Here is a 24,485-nt window from a genome sequence, read left to right on the forward strand (position 1 = left end):
CTGCATGTTTGTGTGTGTGTGTGTGTGTGTGTGTGTGTGTGTGTGTGTGTGTGTGTGTGTGTGTGTGTGTGCGTCTGCATGTTTGTGTGTGTGTGTGTGTGTGTGTGTGTGTGTGTGTGTGTGTGTGTAAAGTTTGTTTATGGATTGATTAACATAAGATGTTGCTGATAACATGACTTTCCTCAGCAACAAGTTAAGATGACCTGGTGAGTGAGGTTGACCCCGTATTGCATCAGTACCTAGAGAGCTAAAGACTATACATGGACCTCGTCTCACCTGGAATGTATAGACCATTGATTCACAGCTTTGGTTTCATGAACCACCGCCAGGAGGGTTCGCGAAGCCTCATCATGCGGATTTGTGAGACACATTTCGAGATACACTGTGACTGAGGTGTATAGTTGAAACAAAACATTTCTTTGGCGCATAAAGTTTGCTCAGTGTTGCATCATTTTGGCAAAATATATTAATACTGAAATAAGACAAAAGAATCAATCTAATGGAGAAATAAGAGTCACTGTTGATACAGTGTACGTAATGCCTGACATTGAAGCCAACGGCTACACCGACCCGAAACATGTTACGAATCACTGGTACACAAATATTGAACCTCTATTATGCCTTCCTTCCTCTGGTTGTTGACATCCTTACATTCACCTGAAGACAGACAACGTTTCGTGGGCATATCATCATTATATATTGGACTTAAATGAAATAAAAGGTCTTTCATGGTGTCCCATTTATTACAAACATTTTATATATACAAAACATATAATCCATAATATAGTGAACATTTCTTATGTTTTAGAGTTTACAGTTCCGTCAATGCACAGTAAAAATGGCTACATTTATAGTGTGATGTCATACGTTCTGCACATCTCATACTGGTCTCTTTCTTTTTTTTTGACTGGGAATTCACTCTATACATCATACATATATACACAGAGCTAGACCTATCTGGGTGATCAACAGTATATTGATGTAGTTGTGAACCCAATCACATCGTATTACAAGAAGTGACCACGAAAGTTGTAATCCTCAGTTTCGTGGAATCATGTAGATTACTTTTTTCTTTCCAGTCGTTTTGATAGACCATTTTGACCCTTGAAGGTTTCCTCCCTCTTGGAGAAGAAGAACCTGTCACTCACACACACACACACACACACACACACACACACACACACGCTGGAAACACAATGTTTGCCATACATTTAAGAGTGATTTACATATAACTGAAAATCCGGTAAAGGAAATGTTATATAGCCAAGGGGCATCGTAGATAGGTACTGTACCCTCTATCGAGCCTGAAATATCAGAGGGCTATTGTACCCGTTACACTCCCGGGAGTTTATGTTAGGATGATCTGTACCTTCGCTACAGGAAGGAAGGGAAGGGAAGGGGGTGGCTTGGTACCGTGGGAAGCTGTGCTTCTATGACACATGCATGAAAAAGGTCATGGCATGTCGTCATACCTCTCTATTAGTATGGCACATTGCTACTAGCTTGGACTGATGGATGAGTCTTCGCTGATGCATCCACCACTCAGCTCATATAATCCCCATTTTAATCACGAATCAAATCGTCGATCCGCTGGATATGATTAATATGCATAATGTTGAGCGAAACTTATAACCATAAAATCACTTCTTGTAAGAGAAAAGCCTATAATAATGCAAGGAATAATGGGAAATTAAGAGTAATTAGAGAAGACGAGGCTATAAATTGATCTTTGCTTGAAGCAAACATTTCGTTCAAAGGAAAACCACAGTCTTCCAACCACAGAAGACCTGTTGACGATAGGAGGGGAAATAAGGAAGTCTTCACTACATGGGAAAATAATCCCGAATAAAACGTCGTAACCAACCCAACTAGTTGCCCTGAGCTTTGTTAAAAGAATGACCTCATTAGCTCCATCTTTTGAGCATGATGTTACTTCCCATGAGCACGACGGTACGACCCCTTCAGCACGACGGTACGACCCTTGAGCATGATAGTACGCGGCTTGAGCATGGCGGTACGACCCTTGAGCATGGCGGTACGACCAATCAATTCAACCAATTTACAAGAAAGACCAGCATACTCCAGGGTCGTACCTTCGTGCTCGAGGGTAGTACGGTCGTGTTCAAACGGTCGCACAGTCGTGATTGGGAGTCATACCATCGTCTTCAAAGAGTCGTACGGTCGTGCACTAGAGTCATACCATCATGACCAAAGGATCGTACCGTCGTCCTTAAGGTACTTACCATCGTCCCCAAAAAGGGGAATTCAGTCCCTTGATAATTGAGCTACATGTACCAGGATGTTGAGCTGGGCGTCTCCCACCCTCACTCCTCACACATAAGCCTCAGAAGGAAGACCATTACAGAAAAAAAATGATACATTTCCAACCAAGTCCGGACTCGCGTTGTGACGCCACCACTAAAGCCTTGGTGTGGAGTGTGTGACGAGACAACGTGGGGCCCGTGTCGACAACCTTCGTTTCCAATGTTCTGGTTTTCAGTGAAGTTCTTTTTTGAAAAATCTCATTTGTCTCGTTTATTGTTGTATTATCTCTCTTCATTTATCTGTATCCAGTTTTTTTTCCTCGGTTTCAAAGTGTTTATCGTAAATTTTCCGTATTGATCCATTTCAAAGAAATATTTTTCATATATTTCATGTATATCTTCTTTCCTTTCAAATATGTGGTCTTCATCTTTCGCATACAAATAAAACATTTCCATTCTCACATAATATTACCTCCACTTCGTGAACACCATATTTCTCTCTGTCAAATCTTCACTGATAAATATATTACTTTAACATTGGTAAATATTTTTCCTTCGGCTTTTTAAAATCACTAACGTCTCTTGAATGTTTATGTAACGGTATATACTTCTCTCACGTATATGCCAACTCGACCCTTTATATTTCTCTAATAAACTCATCGCCAACTATTTCACTTGATATCGCGTCTTATCTTTAAGTCTCACTGAAGCGATCTTACTGTTCCTCATACAACTATGTCAATGACTGGATTGCCAGCATAAGTCCCCCAGTTCCTGTACGAAAAGGGAAAAATTTTGAATAGGTTTCCGTAGAATGAATCAGGCCACGTTTCCTTCTCACGATCAAGCTAGACTTCATTAATCGAAATCACATGGTTATACAAGTCCTACATGTCACGTTATGGAGTACTGAATGCTATTAGTACTCAAAACCATCAAAGTTCCAAAATGGTGGAAAAAAAATGTAAATGAAAAAACTCTACACAGTTCAGAAGACGTGCAAACCGTCCCAACACAAGGCTGATTTCGTAATACAGTTGTACGACGAACTTCGTAATACATTTGAACGACGAACTTCGTAATACATTTGTACGACGAACTTCGTAATACAGTTGTGCGACGAACTTTGAAGACTTAATGAATACACACATGGACACTTTCCCTTAAGGAAAGTTTTATAACCTTTTTTACAGTCGAAGATATCATTGAGCTCATTTAAACATCATCATCATCTTCAAGTACCTTTGAAAATGATAATAAAAGAGAGAGAGAAGAAAAAAAAACCAGGTCGCATTATGAGCAAACAGACCTCAAGGGTGAGAGATTGCTGGAAGATATTTATAAGAATATGAATGTGTCTTTTATTTGTGCGAATGGAAAATAGAATCGTCTGTCGTTGTCAGATAACAATTGGCTTTCCAAATAAAGATTGTGGTAGGGAAATTTCGTGTAATTTTGTAAATTTTGTAAAATTACGATCATGAATCTGTTTGAAACAGCATTGGTACACAATGGCTGGTGGGATAAGATCTTCGCTGGCAGGCTGGACTGAATTGTGTTTGCTGAATTGTTCTTCTGATACGTTTGCTGTGGAAGCAGTTGATCTTATTCACAGTTAAACATGGTGGTTTTTATGAAAATCTGAGTTTTAGAGATTCATCGTACGTACGATTGTTGTGGTTTGGTATTTATATCTGCATAAAGCAGAGAGGACGTGATGTGGGTGCGATTGTGGAGCCTCGTTAACCCTGTCATTGTATATAAATCACTTTTCCCTTTATGTTTAAAGCAAGAATGAAAGGTCCCAGTGGATCTGAGAGTGATAAGAATAGATGATTCTGAAATTCCAGGGAAGGACTTGATTTTAACAGTGTTTGGAAAAGGAAAAGATGTTTTCTTAAAAAGGTTCTACTGTTGTTCTTATCCTTTTAAGGACCGCGAGCCATATTTTTGTTGCATTATTCATGTATTCAACTAGTGGAGATACGTTTTCCATGTTATGGTGTTAGCTATATCGTAGGTGTAGTGAGAGGACGAAAACTGTGTCTGGTTTATGTAATGGGCTTATGACCGAGGGATTTCACTCTCTTTTTCATACATTTTGAAATGCAGTTGTTGTCACTTTTGAGGTTCTTTTGTATAAATCTACTTTTTTTTTTAGAGAGGCTTTCTTACCCTCGTGTCAAAAAAAGGCATTTGCTTCATCCACCAAACGCTCAAACGTCGTCGAACTTTTGTTTTTGTTTTGTGTAGATTTGAGAAAGATGGTTACGAACCCTTTGACACTAAGTGCGTCGTCTCCTGCTTTAGCTACGTTGTCGACAATTCAACCATAAACATACACTGACTCTGAAAGAAAAGAACTTGCGCTTCCTACAGTCTTCCCATTTATTTTTGTAGATAAAGAATGAAAGAAGAAAATACAAAAAAAAAAAAACTCAGGTGTTTCTTCCAACAATTGCATGTAACCCTGTCGAAAATAAATGGTCCAAACATATGCAGCTTTGAAGCAAAAAGAAGTGTTCCGGTGTGTCATAATCAATCGTGAGCCATGTACAAAATCAGCAATACATTTTCTTTTCCTTGTCATTCCCCCTTTAAAAAACAAACAAACAGCATAATAAACATCTATGTAGTCTACACAGAAAGCTCAGTGTTATGTGTTTTATCTCACATAATAATATGTATCCTGTCGGCTTTTGGAAAATATCAAACAGTGTACAGTGAACACATAAATACACAACTCAGAGATGAATTTCCTTTACGAAACACTGAATTTGAGCGAAGCGCCTAAGACCTGTGCATTTAAGGTGTCATTCGGTGCCTCATCACCAGGGGGCTTGGACGTCATTTATTTTCCACAACCTTCTGAAGGTGTAGAGAACAGCGTTAACACCGTTCTAACACCAGGTTCTCTGTAGGTGTTAGAATGCACGAAAGGACTTATTCACACGCGGGCCTAACACCAGATGGTATAATGGTCTTATGCGCTGGGTCCACGAGACAAGAGGAACACTGCTCAAACGTCTGATGGCCTGATGGTCTTTTGTGATAAGTTCACAAGAACAGACCATCACAGTTCTAACGCCATTTGGTGCTATGTAACGAGACGAAGAGAACGAACCAGCGGTGTTCCAGAACTACGTGATCTAACACTGCTCCCTCGGTGAATTGTGGATGGTCTGCGATGCGACAGTAGAGCAACGGGCCCGTACTACCAGAAGACCAGACTGTGGTATGAGGCAAGTCTAGGAGACCAGGTTCTCATCTTCTTTGAGCCACACTCACAATAAATGATGACGTCAGTGGGAATACCCACTAACATAATAGACGGAAAAACGTTGTATATATATATATATATATATATATATATATATATATATATATATATATATATATATATATATATATATATATATATATATATATATATATATATATATATATATATATATATATATATATATATATATATATATATATATATATATATATATATAATCTTAACGAAATCTAGTTATAATGATGATTCAAAAACTGATACTGTTTTACTGATAGAAAACGGATGGAAAACACAATCGGTTTTGTCAACAATGATTTAGTGCTAAGATTGTGGCTTAGATTACGTCACGAGTGTTTACACTAACTCGTACGAGTGTTTAGAGTGTTTAGTACCGATTCACACGAGTGTTTTGAGTGTTTTGTAACGGCTCATACGAGTGTTTTGAATGTTTAATGACTACAGTGACTTCCATTGCGTCCAACCACGCGACAACCTATGCCATTCTTGTCAACATAGAACACTTGGGAGTTCGGTTCTAGATATAATTCAAACATGAAATACACATTCGTATACATTTTTCTAGTAAGTTGGGGAAAATATAGAAGGAAATAACATAACAAAAGCTTCACTATCATGATTTTTTTCTCTCTTTTTTTTATGGCACTTAAGCATGAAATTGTTACTCGAGTCTTGAGTCAAATTAACCAATGCTTCAGGAAACTCGTCTATTTCAAAACAGAAAAGAATAAAAAGGTTACACGAAGAACCTCTTTGGATCAAGACCAGAAAAAGATTGTTTTATATACAGGAATTGTCGAGTGCTTGCTCTGCCAAGTCAGCCTGGCCATGCTGGGGGACTGGATTTATTGTCTTTCGTCTCCTTCATCTTCTTTTTTTTTTTCCTCTCTTATAAATGTCTACAAAACGACACTTTCCATGATTCATCCACTGCTAAATACTAACAGGGAACGATATTTTGTACGACTCTATCTGTACACATAAAAATCATATGTCTATTTACACGTCATATATACAAGTAGTTGTGGGAGGAAGGAGGATGAGTGGGTGTGGGGGAGGAAAGGGGGCCCGCTTGCACCGATCACCGAGTTCTGGCCACCAGCATCCACCGACCACAGCTCCTACAGGAGTTCACGTTGGCGACAGAGGAGGATACCAGCTGCTTCTTCGAAGGGTCAGCAGTTGGCTTGGTTGGATTCATCTGGAGAGACGCCACAACTACGACTAGTAATACTACTAGCCCCTCCTCCTCCTCCTCCTCTTCTTCTTCTTTTTCTCCCTCCTCCTCCTCCTCCTCCTTGTCCACCTCCTCTTCTTCCCCCTCTTCCTCTTCCATCTCCTCCTCCTCTTCTATATGAGGCAGGGCTGGAGCCTCGTCAAGGGTCGCCACTAGCGGGTCCTGCCGGTTCCAGAAGTGCGTTAAAGAATGACCCTCCACCCCGAGTGCCACTCGTGTCCTGGCCAAGTGCTGCAGGGCCAGAGGTCTCCAGGTGGGGTTGCCAACACTGACGGGGGAAGGTGGCAGTCGACGCTGGTCCTTCGTCGCGAGAACCTGACCCTCAGGCCCCTCGGCGAGGACTTCTCGGGCCAGATGAAGGACTTCTTCCTTCACAAGATCCCGAAGGATTTCAGTCGTCCTCCTCTTGTCCTGATCAAATATGACGGCAGAGTCGGCGCCGGGGTCGACGGGGCTGAAGGAGGCGTTAGAGCGGAGAGAGACGGAGGAAGAGGACGAAACTGCTGGAGACTTGGGAGAAGATGATGAGGCGAGATCCAAGGGCCTCCTCTCCTTTGCCGCCGCCGACTCACTATTTTCTTCATTAAGGCCGAAGGACACAGTGCAGACGAGGACAAAGAGTAAGACGCCGAGGGTAACGTTCATCTTGGCTTCGGAGGTACACGCGCCGTTCCGTTCGCCTTGCATCGCTGCCGGGTGCTTCTCTGTCGAGGAGGAGAGAATAACAAACACATTAATGACATGACGTCTTCAGTGTCTTCTGAGGTTCTCATAATCACGACGGCGGCGCCCCCCCCAAGCGGTGCCATTATCATCACGCCTGTTTTGACATTATGTAATATGGTTCTCATTATAGTGATGTCTTCTAACCCTCTTTTCTTCTCTTAATCTAAAGTAAATCGTATGTAAGTGTTACTACATGTCATGAAGAAGAATGGAATTGAGTCACACTCTTGATTGAAGTGGGTAAGTAAGAGCTTGTTCAATACGGATAGAAGTACAAGATGAATATATGTCAAGTACAAGGTTGATTACAAGTCTAGTACAAGATGAGTACAAGTTAAGTACAAGGTGATTACAAGTACAGTACAAGATGAGTACAAGTTAAGTACAACGTGATTACAAGTTCAGTACAAGGTGATTACGAGTTCATTTGTCTTATGAATGGTTAAGATGACTAGAAACGTAAAGTGACCCTTCCCTCTACCTGGCAAGAGACAGGTCAGCAACTGTTTTTCTTGATTTTTCCACATTTCAACAGGGAATTCATTAAGATATCATCTTTAACAGTAAACATGACAATAAGTGACACGTAAATGCTCTTCTGTATGTTTGAATACTGCGTTTGATTCTGAGGCTGTCCTTACAGAACATTTGTACTACTGAATCCTCTTCGTTAAAGATATACCTGGTTTTTTTTGGCCAATATATATATTATTACAGACTTCATATGAAACAGAGAAGACACCTGATTTTTCATGAGGATGGTCTGTTCTTTATTAACGAAAGCCTAACGGTGTTTTCATATTTGAAAGCAACATTAAACAGTAATATCAAGTTGTTTTAAAATTCTAGCATGAGGTGAAAATTTACAGAATCGTGATGGTTCGAGATATAATGAATTAACACCTCACACTAGGTAACTTTTCTATCAACTCTGAGCCCAAGATCCTTTCTTATCAAAGTGTCTAAAGAGGGTAATGAATTAATGACTTCCTCTTCCATTTTGAAAGTTACAGAGGGAACTAATTTATTACGTTTGTCTAAGATGCCTTTGCCTCATCACTGGATAGAAGGTTGGGATCTGTATATATTTTCTTGTTCACCTTGACTCCGTGTCCTTGAAAATGCCTTGAATCTATTATCTTTTTTTTTCTAATATTCTAATTTACTGTCTTATGTCAGCTGAGAACATCCTTACTGACTTATAATATCAAGCTTAAGCTATTCCTACGCTGTAGGATATTCAGCTAAAGATATTCTTACTATTGCACAGAGAATATTTCTTAGTATATGGAGACACAATATATCATAGTACTTACGTTCAATTTTCATCTTTTATTTTCTTATCCTGTGACTTTTACATTAGCCGGTTTTATCTCATAAGTGAGTCTGCGATGTAATACTTTAACAAGCATATATTTTACCTTATATATATATATATATATATATATATATATATATATATATATATATATATATATATATATATATATATATATATATATATATATATATATATATATATAACACTGAGACCTTTTATATATAGAGATATCAAAAGAAATATTAAATACTAACATCCCAAACCTCACAGTGTGTCCAAGTGAAAAAACATTTTCTTTTATGAATATTCCCACACTAGTGTTTGTAGGTACAAACACATGATAGCTGTGTCTGTTTCATGGAGAGAAATTACACCATGCATTGTTACATTTTGCATGATAATCATCCAAAGTGGTGCATGACTGGGCGCGTTCAACACATGTGGGTATGTCATTTGAATTTTTTTTTTCCCAATGGTTGCCTTTCACTTGGTGTAAATTGTTGGTTATTTTTATAGATGCCTTGATATATATATATATATATATATATATATATATATATATATATATATATATATATATATATATATATATATATATATATATATATATATACATTCGAGAAAGAACGACGAAAAATATCATTTAGAGATCCTAGTTTCTGTCTACAGTGGCTGGAGTAATGCGAAACTAACTGTGAGACGAGGAAAATCTGAAGTGATACTTGTGTGCAAATTACAAAGGTCAAGGTCCAGCTCAGCCTCCTCTTGAAGAGCAAGTGTCAGAGTATGGAGTGCCAGCTTGTGGAGTGCCAGAGCTTGTGACATATCAACAATAAAAAGAGTAAATAGAAGCGACAATATCATATGTAAGTTCCTATTCTCTGTCCACATGGCTGCCAGCCGGTTTCCCATTCTCAACTTATATATATTCATCTATAGATTTATTGATTTTTGTCTGATAACTGAGACCCCAAAAGTTTTCTAACCGACAGAGAACATGTATCTTCTTATCTACAGGAGAAAACATGACATTGTGCATGATTAGGAATACATGGCGTACCATCTGCGTCATGTGACTTACCACACAACTAGGAACATGAGGTTAGACTCACTGTGAGAAATATGGTGAATGAATTTACTCATGGCTGAGGATGAAGTGTAACATTACTTATCTGTGTGAGGAGATCAGGGTTAACGTAACTGTCAAAATGATGACTCAAAATAACTTTCCTTATCAGTGAAGACCAACTGAAGGACAACTTTATTAGTCTTTGTTGACTTTGAGAGTAACTTTACTTACCACTACTGACTTGGGAGACGTTACTGATCACTGAGGACATGGAGGGGGAACTTTACTGGCTACTTAAGGCTTAGCAAGCTGATGTACTGACCAATGATGACTTGGGTGTAAAGAGTGACTTCACCGCCATACACATATACTGACCATTGAGGACGTGGAGTGTGACTGAGGCAGCGTGCAGATTGGAGGGCATACATGTATAGTTGCCGCTCTGCTCCTGGCGAACCTTATGGATGGTAAGGGTCGATGTTATAGCCTCCACACCCGTCCTCTTCACAGTGACCTAACGCCAGGAAAAAAAAAAAGAAAGAGAGAGAGACGTCGTCACATCATTGTTATCAGTGAGATCTACGGTAATGTTATACTTTCAGTCATTATCAGTGACATTTTGACACAAGAACATGATTTACACCACTTTTAGATAAGGGGAAGTTCACCCGTAATTATAACCTTTAGCAGATAAGATATAATGTTGGTATCATAGTTCAAAGTGATCAGTAAATGCCTACACTCAGGTAATTATCTCATTAATCATGTAAATTAGATTTTGATCATACCTAGTAATTATCCTAATTAGTTACTGTACTTGAAATGATAGCAAAGGTAGGATAGGGGCAAGAGAGTGAGGAAGTGCAGAAAAATACATCTTAAAACAGTTCGTTGGTTGGTCAATAACAGAGGAAGGGACAGCAGATCGCCCTGTGGTAACCCATGCTCGTAAGTTTACTATGGGAGCCATCTGGTGGCAAAATCCTCAGGGAAGTGGCCAATCTACCGTTCTGAGAAGGTATTGAAGAGACTCGGGGCGAGAGGAATTCCCTGGGGAAATTGTTATTTTGTTCTTCACTGGGAACTTTTAAGGGAGCTTCACAGAGGTGAAGAACTGCTGGAGATTAACTGATTATCAGCTGTTGTTGAGAGGGATTTGATGGTGGCGAGTGATTTGTGGCTGGGTGTGAACTATGGTTGGGTGCGTTCTGTAGCTGGGTGTGATCGGTGGCTGGGTGTGATCTGTGGTGGGTGTGATCTGTGGCTGGGTGTGATCTGTGGTGGTGTGTGTGTGTGAAAGGTGGTGTGATTTCTGGTGGGTGTGATCTAGGATGGGTGTGAGATATGGTGAGGTGTGAAGTATTCTGGGATAAGATCTATGGTGACCATTTTGAGTATAAAAGAGGATCTGTGGGACCAATGTCATTTTGGGAGTCTGACACCTTCATCCCATCTGATTGCCTCTAATGCTAACGTATTTCTCATCATGTGAGCATAATTCTTTTGACCTGCGATGAATCAGTGTTCTGACAACAGTTTTTCAATAGGAAAATATACTTTGCTATTCGGGAATTATCTGAATATTACACAAAAGCACGAGGAACTTAAAATATTCTTTTGCTAGTAAATAATTTTGTCGAAGAAGGTCTGTAAAGAGGATGAAGTTCACTTAAACGCGATCAAATTCAGTCCCCAGTAAGGATATATATATATATATATATATATATATATATATATATATATATATATATATATATATATATATATATATATATATATATATATATATACAAACTGAAACCCCAGTCCATCCTTGACTTTCTTGACCATCTCACCTCCAGCCAGAACCAGCTGGAGACCAGCTGCAGATCTAGGAGTGCTGCAATGTCAGTCTGCTGTCCGATGAGCCAGCTGTATGTGACGTTTCCTGATTTCGTGTGACACTGGGATATCTGGTGTCTGTCTGTACGCTTACGATCCTGTGATCTTTCTGTTGTCTCTTGACTACACGATCTCCACCATCATCGTAGTCTGCCTAGGAGTTGTATAGTGTTTCTGGTGTTCCATGAATTTTTGTTGATTGGAAATGTCTCATTGGCTCCTCCGTTTTTCCCTTGAGCTGTCTGCTGGCCTGTGAGTTGTCTGTTTTCTACTGAATGCGCTGAGCCTTCAGTCCTCTGTTGTCATGTGAGTTTCCATTCTGTGTATGGAAAGACATCTCACATTCGCTTACTATGTCTAAGTTCCCGGTTAACTTAGCTGATTGCTATGTCTCTACTGAGCGGCAGTTCTTTCATTAACTGCTGTGTGAGCTATAAAGCCTTCTATCTGCTAACTGCTGCACTCACACCCATTACCTTAAAATGCTATATTCTATACGTAACCAGCTGTTGTCTCAAGTGCACTAAACCTTCTAGGTATTCTGTTCCCTGTTAGCCTCAAGGGAATCTGAACCACTTAACTCTATATCCAATCCCACACTCGGTGCTGCTCTTGGCAGCAAACCAGAGCTTGTAAAGTACCCTAGTTAGACAGTGCACAGCAATTACCCCTCTTATCACACTCTAGTTTAACTTGGTGTACTGGCGGAGCCTGTTGAATTTTCTTTTTTTCCCTGAGCTTCACACCTCTCAGCCAGAGGTCAAGGAGTTGCTTCTACCTCACTCTGGTCTTTGGTGCTCGAGAGAGAGAGAGTCAGTTACCTTCGCCCTCTGTTGTTGTTGTTCTGCTGGAGTAGCAAGGTGCTTGATTTCCTCGTCCGAGACTTCTTGGAAGGGGATAAAGAAACTTCCCAGCTCGTAAGGAAACCTTGAAAGGTACAGTCTCTCTCTCTCTCTCTCTCTCTCTCTCTCTCTCTCTCTCTCTCTCTCTCTCTCTCTCTCTCTCTCTCTCTCTCTCTCTCTCTCTCTCTCTCTCTCTCTCTCTCTCTCTCTCTCTCTCTCTCTCTCTCTCTCTCTCTCTCTCTCTCTCTCTCTTTTCCTCCCCTATTCATCCCCTAATAATCCGTCTCCTTGACCATTGATCACCTTCAAACCTGCACCAGCAAAATCATTTTGTCGATAATTTGTATCATGAAGGCCTCACAAACGTCAAAGGGAAAGTTAGGAAGTAAAAATGAAAGTTTCTGATAAAAGGCTGATTAGTTTTCTATCAAACCTGCATGACAGGAAGTTCAAATTGTAGGCAGATATTTTTATACCTTTGTGCCAAGAAATTAGAGAATGGAAATTTGCTTGGATTTTTCATTTTCTTTAAAATATCATAGAGAAAAGTAAACATTACTACTTTGTTTGGTTATCAGTTTTAATGATGTCTTTTCAGACTATTAGGAGAAACTGGTATTTTCTTTTCAATTGTCATCAATTAGTTTATTCTCGGTCGACGTGAGAAAACAAAGAAAGTCTTTTCCCTGATGAACCTTTTAAATAAATCCCAGTCGTGAGTTCTGGACGAATAATCATATCTTTTCAGTTGTTCATCTTTTTTTAAATCTATTCTCTCTTTATTCAGAAAGGGTCATCAATGTTTCTTTTCTTTTCTTTTCCAATTCTTGAGGTTGACGAGAAAGAGAGAGGGAAGGAGGGAGGGAAGGGGGGAGGGAGGGAGGGGGTTGAGGGTTCAGATAACACACAGACTCTTTGCTGTTGTTGCTGAGAAACGAGATCGAAAGGCAGTTCCTATAATGCACTGAAAGCTTTTCAAGGCTTTTCAAACTGAGGGGATGGAGCTAAATGGTTATCCTTTACGCACACAAAGCTTGTATGGGTGTTCAGGTGGATGGGATGAAACGTAATGGTTACCTATAGTGTATACAAAACTTCTGTACTCATTCGAGTAGATGGGATACAACGAAATGTCTCCCACATCATAAACTAAAAGATTCTGTAGCATTTCAGGTTGATAGACTACACGTAAATGGCTCTTCATAATGTAATGAAAGCCTTTACCTTTCTTTTTTCTTTTTAGTTCATGTTGATGGGGTAGAACTATATGGCCGCCCCATAATGTATTGAAAAGCCTTTTGTTGGCCAACCATCCCTCTAATGGATTCTGTTATCGATAATTAATTTTTTAATCAGCAACAAAGTCTGACGCATTTGTTCGTGGAAGTCAATGTCAAAAACAATTACGAACACAACGGGTAATCTAGTCTCATGCAGTGACGTTCGGATCTCCCAAAACCCTAAAAAAAAAAAAGAAAATCTAAAACCTATTTTAACCCCACAGATTATTCAATGGGCAAGCCAGATTTGTCCCCCCTGACACGGCTATGAGAAGGAGAGGTATTGGATGACTCTAACCCCAGAGAAAAATCTGGAGAACTACTCATTTTCTTTTACCCACAGAGATGACTCAGGGTTACGCCCATTCGTCCCCCATATCCAGCAGACTGTGTGTGACCCAGTTGTAAAGAATTCAAGGTCAAACGCTGAACCAACACTGGTGATTTCAGATTGGGGACGGAGGCACTGGCCATTGGACGTGATACCCCAGGTTTAAAACGACATCTAACCTTCTCTCTCTCTCTCTCTCTCTCTCTCTCTCTCTCTCTCTCTCTCTCTCTCTCTCTCTCTCTCTCTCTCTCTCTCTCTCTCTCTCTCTCTCTCTCTCTCTCTCTCTCTCTCTCTCTCTCTCTCTCTCATCGCTTTCCACATTTTCTTTCCTGGCTTTCCCCCAGTTCTCACTTGTCTTCCAGTGAGCCATTCCATTCCCTCCCTCTCATCATATTACCTTCCGTTCACATCCTCCATTTACCCTTCACATTCCATCTACTTTCTCTCTCTCTCTCTCTCTCTCTCTCTCTCTCTCTCTCTCTCTCTCTCTCTCTCTCTCTCTCTCTCTCTCTCTCTCTCTCTCTGCCAACGTACCACCCACACACACACACACACACACACCACCACCACACTCCAACCTCTCACCTCTCCTCCTGCCCTCTGGCTACACAATCCACGCGTCTGCATTATTATCGCCGCATTTATTGCGACAATTTCGCTGACTCTGTCCGGGGTCCGGCCATTACTTCACCCCTCCGCCCCACTCCCACCCCTTCCTCTCCCCACTCTCCTCCTCCTCCTCCTCCTCCCCGGCCGGCCTTCCCCCTCGGCTGTACCACCCTCCCACTTACTCCCACAGTAATGTTAGTGTCGCTTTATCAGAGGGCGAGCAGCAGCAGCAGCAGCAGCAAGAGAGAGAGAGAGAGAGAGAGAGAGAGAGAGAGAGAGAGAGAGAGAAAGAGAATGTGAGGGGGGGAAACGGCGAAGAGGTAAAATGAAACAGAGGGATGTAAGGGGAGGGAAGTTATCATTTTTAAAGAGATGGAAGCTGGGGATTCGAGATAGAGGTGAGTGGGGTTGGAGGCAATGGTTCATTGTTGTGAGGGGGTGAGGAAGCTGTAACTCAATGGGACGAAGTACCATCTGTGAGGTAGTGAGGGAAACTTACGCACTGGTCTGTTGTTGTGAGATACTGGATGAGAAGGAGGCTCTAGTCTAGTGTTGTGAGGTAGTGAGGGAGGGAGAGGTACCATTCTAATGTTGTGAGGTCGTGAGGGAGAAAAAGATACCACTCTAGTGTTGTGAGGCAGTGAGGGAGTTAGAGGTATCAGTCATGTGTCGTGAGGCAGTGAGGGAGGAGGATATGGTACCATTCTAGTGCTGTGTGATTGTGAGGGAAGAAGAGGTACCAGCCTTGTATTGTGAGGTAGTAAGGGACCTGGTAATCAGTGGGTGAAGAACTGATCTATTATGCAGGTGAGAACCAGAAATCTCCTGTAGGATACACAGACGAGGAAGTAAGTTCCTGTACCACTACCTAACGAAAATAAGGGCATACAGAGAAAAGTCTATAGGGGCGTCATCGAAATCAGAATCCCGCTAGAGAGCGATCTAATCTCTGTTATCTCGTAAGTGTTAAACGAGCGGTAGTTTGAGGGGACATGGTAGTTAGACGTAATGACCCCATTATCTGCTGGAATAGGACCGTTTAAGTTAATCTTAATGCTATTACATAGATAATGGATACAGTCTTTGAACTCCAGTTAAACACTAAAGCACAGCTTAATTGTGCATAACTCTGTTGGAACTACTGAACTGCCGAACGAGGTCAAGTGAGGCTTAGGCCGAAGTTTGACTTTAAACTATCAGAGGACAAGTTTCAACCAAGCAATTCGAGGGATATTAAGGTTTATCATAGCACTAGTGGTTTGAACAGTGACACCAAGTTTAATGATTCTATTTTTTTTTTTTTTGCTTTCAGTACTGATGAGCTCTTGCTACAAAGACATTCAGATACAAAAACATTCACAAAAATATCATACACAAAAATGTTTTCACCACAATATTCATATATTCACATAAACAAACGCTTTGAAATTCTTTACACACACCCACACACAGACAAATATATACGTATATATATATATATATATATATATATATATATATATATATATATATATATATATATATATATATATATATATATATATATCGTGGATCTTTAAAATTCCTCTATGAAATAATAATTGTAAAAACTTTTTTACACATTTATGTGTAAACATAAAAGTAATCAGAGATGAGGTGTGAAATCCATAAGACTCAGGCAAGATAACACTATCCTACCCATACTGTTGCGAGCGGGCGATATCTCCTTGATCAGAGGCGGGAATCTGACCCTCTCCGGCAGATAAGATGACCCTGATCCTTATCTCTTGATAGGAAGCCAAGCTAGTAAATAAGAGGAGGAGAATCCACAATATAAACCTCAGGTCGAGGACTAACAACAATACAGAGGCATAAAAAAAAAAGGTAGGGGAAAAAATATATACGAGGAAGAGAAATGACAATGGGGTAGGTGTGTGTTCGATAGATGAGAGTGGGGGACTTCGAAGTCTGACTTCGATGATTCTCCAGACGAGAGGAGACTCTTCGAGGAAAGTAATGACTTCCGATGGAAAATGTCTCTGTGTGTGAGTGTGTGAGTGTGTGTGTGTGTGTGTGTGTGAGTGTGTGTCTGTGTGTGTGTGTGTCTGTGTCTCTGTGTGCGTGTGTGTGTGTGTGTATGTTATAGATAAGACATATTCTTTCACGGGTTGCGATCTCGAGGGAGGAGGGGAACAAAATGGGTTTTTTTTTGCCAGATGTGAGAAACCGGAGCGAGCGAGCGAGCGAGCGAGCGAGAGTGTATAACTTTGATAGGTTATGTCCCCTCTCCCACGTCCTCAGTGGAGGATCTACTTACCAGGAGGTTGGGGTCGTGGATGTCCATGACTCGCTTGTCCCCATGGTACCAGAAGATGTAGTCAGGCAGCTGTACAACGTCCGTGATCTGGCAGTCCACACGCACGGTGCTCCCAGCCTTGACGTACCGATCGCCCTCAGGCACAATCATCACCTTGGGAACTGCGAGAGAGAGAGACACACACACTGGGGGTTAGTGAGAGAGAGAGAGAGAGAGAGAGAGAGAGAGAGAGAGAGAGAGAGAGAGAGAGAGAGAGAGAGAGAGAGAGAGAGAGAGAGAGAGAGAGAGAGAGAGAGACATACAGACAGACAGACTGTCCTAAACATATCAAAAACTGAGATATGAGAAAAGAAAGCATATGATAATGAAGATATTATATGATAATATAGAATGATTATAATATATGATCATACTATAGGTATATGATAATAATGATAATTGTAATATTAATAATGACATTGTTATTATCGTTAATAACATTGGCATTAATTATATCATCATCATTATCAATATTTTCAAAGATAATGACAATAATGATAATGATAATAGCAATAATGATAATAATAATAATAATAATAATAATAATAATAATAATAATAATAATAATAATAATAATAATAATGATAATAATACTAACAATGATAATAATTATAATAACAATAATGTTACATGTGAGAAAAATAATGAGAATACGAATGGCATCAAAACCTTCAGGACTTCAGGAACATAAAAGGAAGATAGTGGGATTCAAACCACATATATACAACGCCGTAAAATGCAAATTGCTCTCGTCAACTGCGGAAGAAATGTTGTGTGAAATATATATATAAATATACGTGTGTGTGTGTGTGTGTGTGTGTGTGTGTTTGCGTGATGCCATCTCGTGTTGTTGTACTCTGGTGTTACAGTTGTGGTTGTAAAACTTTGTGAACGCACAATAGCACCCTTGCTACTCTGAGGTTTATTATACATTTTGTGTCATTTTTCTTTTTCTATTTATGTTAGTTGTGTCGGAACAGGCTACACGGTAGTCTTATATACATATATATATATATATATATATATATATATATATATATATATATATATATATATATATATATATATATATATATATATATATATATATATATTCCAATGAGTCCACGGGGAAAATGAAAATATATATATATATATATATATATATATATATATATATATATATATATATATGATCCCTGGGGATAGGGGATTAAGAATACTTCCCACGTATTCCCTGCGTGTCGTAGAAGGCGACTAAAAGGGGAGGGAGCGGGGGGCTGGAAATCCTCCCCTCTCGTTTTTTTTTTTTTTTTTTTTTTTTTTTTTTTTTTTTTTTTTTTTTCCAAAAGAAGGAACAGAGAATTGGGCCAGGTGAGGGTATTCCCTCAAAGGCCCAGTCCTCTGTTCTTAATGCTACCTCGCTAACGCGGGAAATGGCGAATAGTTTAAAAGAAAGAAAAAAAAAATATATATATATATATATATATATATATATATATATATATATATATATATATATATATATTCCAATGAGTCCACGGGGAAAATGAAACATTGACACCTAGAGTCTTTTAGTTCTCCCTTTTAATAATTTTACTTTACTTCTCATATTGCTTAATGTAAATGTTGTCTATAGCAACAATAATACTGTAGAGAATATCCTAATCAGGAACTCAACAGAAAATTCTCCTGGGTGTATCTTTAAAGTGCCATTTCATTTTTGCTTTCAGGTCTTTTGTATTTCATTATTTTTCCTGTCTCTGCTGCTCTATGTTTCATTGTCATTCTATGCTCCTTCCTGTAAGGTTTATTTGCCATTATTCTTTTACCATATTTTCTTTATCACCGTTTATTTTTATCAGTTTCACTTACTCCTTCATCATATTCGTCCTATCTGTTTTTTTCTTCTTTTAATCTCACGCTATATAAGAAAACTGAATCAATTTTCCTGATTTTTCTGTATCCAATCACCCTTACGCCTATTAACTTTTCCCATTAACTTTGTCAAGTAAGTGCCTCATGCGCAGGCCCTCGGATGATAAGGCCCTTAACACGAGAACATTTATAATGTAACTCTTAATGTAATTATTGAGCTTAAACGACCAACTATGGCCATGAAACAAATTACTTTTGCAGACTGGTTTAGCGGGGATGAGAATATGAACATTATTGATTCCAATGGATAATGAAAATCTTATAATCATATCATTATTACGTATAATTATCATATATAGTTATCATCGACTTATCATATACTGCATATGGTATGTGATTATATGTTATAATCTCAGATAATTGTGTTTACTCAGTTAAAGATACTCGTAGATACTCGGTCAGGTGGACAGGTCAACATCCACATTTTAGGTCATAAGGTCAGGTCACCTTTCCAGTCCTCTGAGTCATAAGGTCAGGTCATCCTTCAAGTCCTCTGGGTCACAAGGTCACGTCACCTCCCCAATCCTTTGAGTCAGTGTATCATAACCAGCGTGTCCCGGCACACTAGTGTCCTAGGACAATGTCCCTTGTGTCGTAGGACATTTCTAATTAGAGAAATAGAATGCATATCTCACAGTCATAGAAAAAAAAAACTGCGATGTTTATTCTATGAAAATGTATTCTACAACACGGGCGTTGTAGAAAACGTGGACTGTAAATTACAGACCAATTACTTCCCATTCTTTCCATCACTTTCTCCTTGACAGTCGAGACGTTTATAAAGTTGGAAAATTATTTTACATACTGTACTCAAAATGTTTCGTGAATCACTTGAAAATATATATATATATATATATATATATATATATATATATATATATATATATATATATATATATATATATATATATATATATATATAGATATATATATATATATATGCGGTTATAAAGGCATTGTATTTCTTTTATTATGCTTATCATGTAGAAGGATATTCGTTTACCTTCCTGTCAGACAGCTTATGGATAATGACAGTAAAATAATTGTAAAATTTGATTCGGTGTTGCGCGAGGATCAAACAAAGTCGGAAATATGTTGGGAAATGAGATAAAGGTTGTGAGCTAGTGTTCCGGGTCATAATGACAGGTCACCTACAAGCCCTCTGGGTTACAAAGGTCATCCTAGGGATCATAGGTCAACTCATAGCATAAAAAATAACACACACCATCTGGCAAAAGTGCAAATGAACTTTCAGTGAATTCTTGTGAGACTACGATATTGGCTCGTGGATAATTCTGAGGCAGAATGAATGACAAAGATCTTACCATAAAAAAGCAATACTAAGACACAGAATAATTTTTGGCTTTTGTCAAGTCTAAAAAGCAACGATAGATTAGAAACATTTATAACCTTTAAGGTGACACACACACACAAAAAAAAACCGCACTATAGTCTTTGATAATTTCATATAACTACTGTTCCAAAAAGCTTTAAGATGCTGTAGATACTACGAGAGATTCTTTTTCCAACCACTCTCCCTATGAAGGGTGTGAGGCTTCATCTCTGCGCTACCGACGATAAGGGAATTTCTTGGAAATAATCGGATCACGTTGAAAAGGACGACATCTAATCTGTCTCAGACACCCTTATACACTTTCCAGTCAAAGAGATCAACAGAGAGCCTTTTTAGAGATAGTAAATATTGGTGTCGCAAGTCTCTCCCGACGTAGGAGAACTGTAGTTTATCTCTTATATCTTATCTTTTATCTCTTATCTCTGTAGCTACGGCATAGCCTTGAGCCCGGCGCAAGAGAAGTCTTGGCAATTGTTATTCTAGTTCTATAGGGTTCAGCAACCAACTGTTGTAGTTCTCTAGGTTCATTGGTTAGGTATTCTTGTTCTCTAGAGGTTATAAGTAGGCTATTGTTGTTCCATGGGATTTATTGATCAGTTATTGTAGTTCTGTAGAAGTTATTAATCAGTTACTGTAGTTTTTCCATCTCACGGTTATGGCCATTCTCGTATTTTAGTTTTCTTGATTTCGTAAAGTATTCATTGTGGTTTTATCTGCTCTATTCGCATGTCTATCTTCACCTTGACTTAATATTGATCAATTCACAATGATTTTCATCATCTAAGCAACCCTCCTACTTTCCTCCCAGTCCAGTTTCCAGCTTTCCTCCAGCTACGTGATTCAGGTGAAACAGGAAACTGGTTTCCTCCGAGTGTATAGACTTTGAGCAGCCTCAGTTCCAGCCCCGCATCCCCCAGACTCCGGGGTGCTAAGCAGTTTAGACCACTCATGTAGGCAGTAAAACACTAAGGTTCGGACCCAGCGAGTTTTAACCCAGACTTTGGCCATTATTGGTGCCATGCGTAGATCTCATTTTTTTTTTCTTTTTTTTTTGCTCTCCCCCCAAGAGTTCACGTTGAGGGACCATCCCCTATTGTTTCCTGTGGTTTATGGGCGAGCGACATGTCCAGCCTCAGAGATAGGTATGGAAATGAATCTGTGTGGTCCCGGTAATGCTGAAGTGGAAAGGAAAAATCATGTTTGGATATTTCGGCATATTTCTCTTCCATGCTTGCTCGCCCTTCCCTTCCGTGAGAGAGGTAGAGCCACGAACAAACAAATAATCCTTTTAGAAGAAAGAAAAAAAATTACCTTCTTTATTTTTTTTTCCTCGTCCTCCTGTTCCTTGCTTTTGAAAGATGGTATTAAAGGAGGGGTGAGGAGTACCTTGTTTCTCACACGCCTTTGACTACACACAGGATATACGTGGGTAGTATTCTTTCTCCCCCAAACCCGCCATTTCAGTTCAGTAGCATTAATATGAATTATGAATTACTGTAAATCAATTATATAACTTCCGACAGGAGATTGTACAGAGCATTTCATTTACCGTGACATCAGGTAAATATTCATCTAAATCGATATTGTCGAATGTACAAATTCAACATATAGTTTTCTACAGAATGACGTGTTCAATGAACCACCCAAAAGCTGATGGAACACACACACACACACACACACACACACACACACACACACACACACACACACACGTGTTTTGAACAAACATTTGAATAAATTTGACACCTATTTACACAATCAAGATACAAGAAAGAGGAATCAGCCAACCCTTACGCTTGGATCAACGCAAATGTACTCCATCATTCATAAAAGATTTATATGGCAGAGTTTGGGGAGAGAGTTCTACTTGCAGTCGTGGAGTCCCATTATTGAACTGTGTGTGTGTGTGTGTGTGTGTGTGTGTGTGTGTGTGTGTGTGTGTGTGTGTGTGTGTGTCAGTCAGGTTGCGGACATTCTAATCAGTTTGTTCATAACGTTTTCATGACGCTTATCGACGCAGAACTGTGTAGGAATGACGCGAAATGTTACGGTCTCTCTCTCTCTCTCTCTCTCTCTCTCTCTCTCTCTCTCTCTCTCTCTCTCTCTCTCTCTCTCTCTCTCTCTCTCTCTCTCTCTCTCTCTCTCTCTCTCTCTCTCTCTCTCTCTCTCTCTCTCTTAATGCTATACCCTTCGACATTCGAAGGTAAGATCAAAGGCCCAGGCCATCATATCCAAGGATTGTACCATGGTGTGCACAAGGGTCGTATCGTCGTGTTAAAGGAGGGATGTGCTGTCGTGTTCAGTGGTCGTACTGTCGTGCTCAAGGATCGTACCATCGTGTTTAATGGTCGTAGCGTCGTGTTAAGGAGGGACGTGCTGTCGTGTTCAGTGGTCGCACCGTTGTGCTCAAGGATCGTACCATCGTGTTCAATGGTCGTAGCGTCGTGTTAAGGAGGAACGTGTTGTCGTGTTCAGTGGTAGTGCTGTCGTGCACAAGGGTTGTACCGTCGTGCTTAAAGAATTACATGTAAAGCATTACATCTACAACCAAAATTTGGAAAACACTTTTAATTGTGTTTTCATCAATTTCATTTCCCTGCTTGAGCCAAATGATTCTTGTGTTGATACATGTCATGAATTTTGGACGATGACCAATTTTCGAATTATATATGTACGTGTAAATAGCAAACTATTTTTTATTTCTAACAAATTACTTTTTTTTTCTTTTTTACAACCTAATAGTGTACTTGCGATTATGAATGCAATCAGTGAGAATCTTTTTTTTTCTCTCATTCTACAATGAATATTTTCGTTTTCTTCTCTCTCTCTCTATGCAAATTATTAGATTCATGCCCCATTCTATTACTACTCTTCCTTCCCGTTTTCTCTCTCCCCACGTTTGCTCTTCTTGTTACACACATACTGACGATTTTTAGGTCTGCCAAGTGAGATGATAATGGCCCATTTTTCTTCCCCTTATGTTCCGCGCCGCGGGTTCCAGAGCGTAAAGTTAAGCTTCCAGGGATCTTCCAGCTCACGTATAATATTTCCAGCAGAACCCGGACAAAATATTCTGAGTCTGCATACGTGATATATTTTGCAGACGCGCACGCGCTCTCCTCATGCTCTGAAGAATACCTGATTCAGCACCTGTACGATAACTCGGCAAACGTACATTAACTTCAAGGATTAATGTACAGTGTGCTTGCATGCTCGTATAGTACGATGCTGCACGCACACATACGATATTCAGATCTATGTATGTACACTATGTTTGTTCTAATACACGTACGGTATTTCTGCTCTCACATACTTGGACTTCTGTAATAGCTCATATATATATATATATATATATATATATATATATATATATATATATATATATATATATATATATATATATATATATATATATATATATATATATATATATATATATATATATATATATTTATATATATATATATATATATATATATATATATATATATATATATATATATATATATATATGTATATATATAGATAGATAGATAGACAGATAGATAGATTTGCCACTATCTTCATGTATCAAATGCTTCATGCTAGAAATAAGTGTATTCATCTTTTTTTGCTCATGATCAATATCTTGGCTTCTACAGTGCCAATATTTTTAGATGAACACTTACAATATTTCTGTTTACAAGAGTATGAGATATTTTCTCTGGGAGAAAAGATTTCTGTCTGCTAGTATCTCTGTTGTACGTCACGACATCATAAAGATAACACATCTGTTACAAGTACATCTTTTCATAAGTGTGCATCAACATGCAACATTGCTTCTCTATAAGTATCTATGTATTGCGATTTCATTAAGAAAGTTGCTCAGTAATTTCCATACGAGTTTGACTTATGGTAAATCTATACTGTTATCCATCTATCGGATATATTGTATCTCTGACCTGTATGGAAACAGACAGCCACTGCAGGTGCCTGGCTTCATGGCTGGGAGGGGTGTGTGTGGAGACGAGAAACGGTG

At 39.1% G+C, this 24,485-nt stretch overlaps 1 protein-coding gene across 1 annotated transcript in view; it reads right to left on the minus strand.

The window, feature by feature from the left end:
* Positions 1-724: 724 nt before the first annotated feature.
* The window catches only part of LOC139752935 (uncharacterized), a 110,722-nt gene continuing 86,961 nt past the window's right edge, over positions 725-24,485 (minus strand). The window contains exons 4-6 of the mRNA XM_071669016.1: positions 17,158-17,318; positions 10,294-10,432; positions 725-7,506 (exon numbers count right to left, since the gene is read on the minus strand). Coding sequence (XP_071525117.1) covers positions 6,647-7,506; positions 10,294-10,432; positions 17,158-17,318 — 1,160 coding nt within the window. The 3' untranslated portion in view covers positions 725-6,646. The remainder of the gene's footprint in view (positions 7,507-10,293; positions 10,433-17,157; positions 17,319-24,485) is intronic.

The sequence above is a fragment of the Panulirus ornatus genome, chromosome 13 (assembly GCF_036320965.1).
Source record: "Panulirus ornatus isolate Po-2019 chromosome 13, ASM3632096v1, whole genome shotgun sequence".
NCBI lineage: Eukaryota > Metazoa > Arthropoda > Malacostraca > Decapoda > Palinuridae > Panulirus > Panulirus ornatus.